The sequence below is a fragment of the Bufo gargarizans genome, chromosome 2 (assembly GCF_014858855.1).
Source record: "Bufo gargarizans isolate SCDJY-AF-19 chromosome 2, ASM1485885v1, whole genome shotgun sequence".
NCBI classification, from domain to species: Eukaryota; Metazoa; Chordata; class Amphibia; order Anura; family Bufonidae; genus Bufo; species Bufo gargarizans.
In genome coordinates, this window is record NC_058081.1 from 332,000,306 (window position 1) to 332,006,654 (window position 6,349).

The window sequence follows — 6,349 nt, forward strand, 5'->3', positions numbered from 1 at the left end:
GGCCGTCTCCGTAATTTGCTTATGTATTGAAATGCGTCATGTTTTAGTTCTGTAGAACCCAACTAAAATTAGAAGTTGTTTTTACAGCAGATGTTACAAAAAATTGGAGCAAAATGTGATGCAAATAACAGTAATGGATACGGTTGTCTAATGAAAGTTAACAGTAGTGACATAGCAATGGGAAGTGCAGACCAGGCTTAGGCCCAGAACATATGAAATATCACTGACCATAGCACTACTACATAGATTGTAGCATCAAGTAGCTGCTATCTCCATGTCTCCAAGGCCGATGAGTGAGTCAGCTGTATAGCAATTACCTCTCAGTAGATGTCAGTGAGTGGTGCACACAGCCTCTCCCACAGAGGTGAAAATATAGAAATGATGCATCATGGAGCCTGAGAGACATAAATCTTTATCAAAGCCCCATTATCACTGGTGTCCTGTTAGTATCCTGCAGGGGGTAGTCACATTGTGATGCTGTGTATATTTTTTATACATTTAGGTGAAAGAAACTTTGTGAGCATATCTAGCTCCATGCTTTGGCTTTAGTATACATTTTTAGTTTTTGCCTGGAGTTACCCTTTGAGCTATAGTGGTACAGAACCTATAACAATTTCTATGAAAGTTCTGGAGATCATATAGGTGTCTCCTTCATTCAACTGGGTTCAAAGCCTGCAGTATTTTGTCCATTGCTGACCTTATGCTAAGGTGCGCCATAGCTGCAAGCTCACAGGCCCTCCTATAAAATATGTCCAAGGCCCTCCCAACTATAGTAGCGTTGATCTTTTATGTGAAAGTCCATTCTTAAAAAATGGTGCCCGCTCCTGAGCGCAATGGGCTTCATAGCCACCAGTTTTTGCTGTTAAACATCGATCACAGACATGTAACCCTCAGATGCTGTGGTCAACTGTGACCACAGCATCTGAGGCGGCTTTCGACAGAAGCACCGTGCTCCCGGGCACGAACAGCTCCTTCTTTTGGCAATCGGGGAGCTGTTCGTTCCTCGTGGTAGCCTTGGTCCCTCTGAAGGATCTGAGGCTACCATAGCAATGGGAGACCTCCACAGGAACATAGTGCAATTTCCATAGGCTGCAATGGTAAGTGTGCAGTCTATGGGGCAAGCCATCTAAGACTGAAAATACACTGAACAAAAATATAAACGCAACGCTTTTGGTTTTGCTCCCATTTTGCATGAGCTGAACTCAAAGATCTGAAACATTTTCTACATACACAAAAGACCCATTACTCTTAAATATTGTTCACAAATCTGTCTAATTCTGTGTTAGTGAGCACTTCTCCTTTGCCGAGATAATCCATCCCACCTCACAGGTGTGGCAGATCAAGGTGCTGATTAGACAGCATGAATATTGCACAGGTGTGCCTTAGACTGCCCACAATAAAAAGCCACTCTGAAATGTGCAGTTTGATCACACAGTGCAATGCCACAGATGTCGCAACGCTTGAGGGAGTGTGCAATTGGCATGCTGACTGCAGGAATGTCTACCAGAGCTGTTGCCCGTGCAATGATTGTTAATTTCTCTACCATAAGCTGTCTCCAAAGGCGTTTCAGAGAATTTGGCAGTACATCCAACCGGCCTCACAACCGCAGACAACGTGTAACCACACCAGCCCAGGACCTCCACATCCAGCATGTTTACCTCCATGATCATCTGAGACCAGCCACCTGGACAGCTGCAGCAACAATCGGTTTGCATAACCAAAGAATTTCTGCACAAACTGTCAGAAACCGTCTCAGGTGCATTTTATTGATGCCATTTTGAATGCACAGAGATACCGTGACAAGATCCTGAGGCCCATTGTTGTGCCATTCATCCACGACCATCACCTAATGTTGTAGCATGATAATGCACGGCCCCATATTACAAGGATCTGTACACAATTCCTGGAAGATGAAAACATCCCAGTTCTTGCATGGCCAGCATACTTACTGGACATGTCACCCATTGAGCATGTTTGGGATGCTCTGGATCGGCGTATACGACAGCGTGTTCCAGTTCCTGCCAATATTCTGCAACTTCGCACAGCAATAGAAGAGGAGTGGACCAACATTCCACGGGCCACAATCAACAACCTGATCAACTCTATGTGACGGAGATGAGGTAAATGGTGGCTACACCAGATACTGACTGGTTTTCTGACCCCCTCAGTAAGGCAAAACTGTGCACATTTCAGAGTGTCCTTTTATTGTGGGCAGTCTAAGGCACACCTGTACAATATTCATGCTGTCTAATCAGCACCTTGATCTGCCGCACCTGTGAGGTGGGATGGATTATCTCGGCAAAGGAGAAGTGCTCACTAACACAGATTTAGACAGATTTGTGAACAATATTTGAGAGTAATGGGTCTTTTATGTATGTAGAAAATGCTTCAGATCTTTGAGTTCAGCTCATGGAAAATGGGAGCAAAACCGAAAGTGTTGCGTTTATATTTTTGTTCAGTGTATATGTAAAAAAAGATAATTTACCAGGTAAATGATCCTGGAAGGCAGGGACTAAAAAACATCGCCCTACCCTTAAGTGGTTAACCTCCTCTGAATGTAATGCAGCCCGCACTGATGTGTGGTCAGTAGAGGGCTATATTGGCAATGCAATCTGTGTGTATATATATATATATATATATATATATATGCCCTTCTTAAAGTTATGCCTGAATTAGTAAACGGTCAACCTAAAATATCATTTGAGACATTCATATTAAAGGGGGAACGCATTTTGGTACTTACTAACGAGGTTTGTACATACTACATATAACATGTTAAAACATATGGATATCATGGGGGGCCCACTTTATGAGTCACAGTGGGGAGCTGCTTACTAAACGCCCCTCTCTGGCTGACTCAGACCATTCATGTACCATCGTTGGCCATGTATTTGAATAGATAGTCAACTGCAACCTGGAAACATCAGCTATTCGGTGAGGAACGGATCTGCAGTGGTCACCACAGCTTCCATCTGAAGAGTTGTCTTCCTGAGAAAACCCCTTTAATCCACGGCAGATTGCTTACAATGGAGTGAATGTTAGAACACCAAGGTTTAATAGGTCATGACATGCATGCGGAGATGTTGGCTCCATCACAGGGAACATATTCGGAAGATTATCTCAAAATACACTTAACATGCCCCTATGCTCCAGTCATCCCTTCAGGCACGCGGGAGACTAAGTGCCGGACGTCACTGCAAATATCTCTCTTGGACAAGATGCCTTCACCTGACACCCCTGGCTTGCCCCTGTTTTGCCTTCACACTGAATCAGTGGTGTACACGTCTGACTGAGCTCAGTGGCGACACTACTGCGCACAGCTCGGCCCGGATCCCGTTTTGGTCCAAAGGTTAGATAAACTGTTGCGAGACCTCACAGAGTGTTTCATGAGACAGTCAGTATACAGAAGTATCAAACGAGAATCAAAGTGACCGTCACCTACATGAGACACCCTATTCCATGTCCTAATATCCTTCTTTACCACTGCCTGCTTGCTGTCAGTGAGCAGAATCTTGTTTTACGTAAAGAGGCAAAAAACCTGTACAGTCCTAAACAGGTTTACAGAGATCAGCATTAGGGGGCCAGTCACATGACCGTATCTTCGTCCTGCATCCCATTCCCATTTTTTGTGGATTGGATGCAGACCAATTCATTTCAATGGGGCACAGTGTGCTGTCCGCATCCATATGTCAGTTCCGCAGCCTTGCAAAAGAAGATAGAACATGTCCTATTTTTGTCCATCTTGCGAACAAAGAATAGGCATTTCTAGCAGAGGGTGGGACGTGCTGATTCGCAAAATGAGGAACGTATTCGTGTTTTGCAGACGGCAAAATGGATACGGTCATGTGAATGTCCCCTTGGCCATAACTGTGTCCAGTCTAGACAATGCATCTTACACAGATGACACAGATACATTCACGTAACACATATCAGGACAGGGTAAGGACTTTTGTGGCTGTTCTGCACACGGTTTTCACTCTCTGGGTGTAAATATGCATGCTTCCATTCACTGACAGTAAGCAGAATCTTGCAAATGAATAGGAACTGAATCACTAACATACAGAATGGAACTTAGCCGTCTGTATACTGCTCAAGCCTGGCCCAGTACACTTGTGCACCAGAGTTTCGGCACATGCACAGTACAGCATTTGGCACTGCAGAGATGAACTGTACCGTGTATGCGCCAAAATTCGGGTGCACGGCACCTACATGAGATTACGGGGCCAGTCGAGAGCAGTATTCAGAAGCATGACCCTGTCAACATTTTAAAGAAGTGACATATGCTACAGAGGGATGGCACTTTGGTGCTCTGAGGAGCTTGGGCCCACCCTCGATGCACCGAACTGCTCATTTGCATATTAGAACAAATCTTTTTCAACACAATGCGGCAATAGATTGCCCTAAGAAAGGTACAGCTTTAATTGTGTCTACAAGCCCTACCAGCCCCTAGGCTTCCTTTAATAGGTAAAAACTTGGTGACAGACTTCCTTTAAAGGGACATTTCCCATAAAAGTGAAAAAAAAATGTGATTAATAAATCCTTATCCAAATGCAGTTATGGGTCACAACCAATTTGGCAGCCACTACAACTCCCATCGGAGGGGGTTTCTAACTCAAGCTCCCTGGGATCCTGAATAGGAAATCTGCTTCGAAGAGGAGATGTATCAACGTGAGTGAAGAATGTTACCTGCATTGCTAAGTAGATGTACCATTCAGGAGTCTGTGTGGGCTACAATGGCAGTCATACATGTTTGCCTTGAAGTTCTCTTGCTCCAGCTACCATGCAGTTCTTTATCATGGTGGTCAGCCATATGGACTGACAGATCTAAGATGACCTGTAGGGATAAGCGAATCGACTTCGGAGGAAACATCCGCAGTCGATTCGCTCATCCCTAATGATGAGGTGTCACCTATTACAGACTGTGATCAAACATTTGGGTTGCGGTGTAAACCATCATTAAGAGTTGAGGCACATACTCACCACTCTGCCAGAAAACCTCTCTATGGCCCTCTTGACTTTGCCATAGGTGCCTTTGCCCAGGGTCTCCAGTAGCTCGTACCTGTGCTTCAGGTTATGTTTGTGGTGGTGCCTCTTGACCCCATGTTGCTTGAGCACCAGCTCTGGGGTAGTTTCCTCCTCTGAAGGTGTATGGGATGGAGAGGACAGGTTCATCTGCTCCACCATGCCCAGGGTGCCCCTGTCAGGCTCCATATGCTCTTTGCTCTTCTCCTCCTCACTGGGCTCCAGTCTGTCCACCTCAGCATCTCCATCCATGTCTCCAGGGGTTCGCTACAGACTGGTCAGAGTGTTTGGCTACTGCAGCTGCGCATTTGGCACATGTAAGGTACACTGGAGGCTGGCTTGTCAGCAGCTCCCCATGATGTGTGTCCCCAGGGTGTGATGAGATCAGAGCATTGTGGTGGCCACAGACATGGTGGCCAGGTCTGCCTCAGGTTCCTCCAATTGTTCCGAGGTAATGATCGCTGAGGCGCTCGGCAGCCGCTCTTCCCATTCAGTCTGAGCAGGGACCAGGGTGCAGTGCTGGGGATCGGCTGCCCTGAGGTGCGCTGTGCCGGCTGCCAGGGTGGCCAGCCACCTCTCCTGATGCCATGCTCCTCGGTGGATGCTGACGGCTGATGTGAGAGGCCCTTTTCATCCCCCGCTCTCCTCTTGTGTGAGGGAAAGCTGGTGTGGGTGGAGCAGCCCCGTCCCTCCTCCTCTGCCTCACATTCCAGGCAAGGCTGGAGCTGGGGTCAGCGAGCAGGGCACAATGCCGTTCAGCGGATGGGTCCTGGTGCCCCTTCTAGTCGTCTCACATACCCCTAACAAAGCCCCTCTTACCTAGGCTCCATCTGCAGTACATGACATCACCTTTAAGAAGTGGCAAGTATACATTAAAGGGAGTCTGCACCAGAGTTATGATGTCCTAACTAAGGCTACGTCTACACGACGACATTTGTCGCGCGACATTTTGTTGCACTAATGTCGCGTGACAATTTTTATAATGGCAGTCTATGGTGTCGCACTGCAACATGCTGCGACTGCGACGCAACAGTCGCAGAAAAATCCATCTCGAATGGATTTTCTGCGACTGTCGCAGTCGCAGCATGTTGCAGTGCGACACCATAGACTGCCATTATAAAAATTGTCACGCGACATTAGTGCAACAAAATGTCGCGCGACAAATGTCATCGTGTAGACGTAGCCTAAGGCTACTTTCACACTTGCGGCAGAGTGATCCGGCAATCTGCATGCAACCGGACAGCATTTGTAGACGGATCCGGATGCGGGTCCGTCTCACAAATGCATTGTAAGAACAGATCCGTTTGTCATACGGACAAACTGATCC

The 6,349-nt window shown here is 46.6% G+C and overlaps 1 protein-coding gene across 1 annotated transcript in view; it reads right to left on the bottom strand.

Moving 5' to 3' along the window:
- NUAK1 (NUAK family kinase 1) overlaps positions 1-5,682 on the bottom strand; it is a 96,809-nt gene extending 91,127 nt beyond the window's left edge. The window contains exon 1 of the mRNA XM_044280561.1: positions 4,981-5,682. Coding sequence (XP_044136496.1) covers positions 4,981-5,274 — 294 coding nt within the window. The 5' untranslated portion in view covers positions 5,275-5,682. The remainder of the gene's footprint in view (positions 1-4,980) is intronic.
- Between the last annotated feature and the right edge of the window lie 667 nt (positions 5,683-6,349).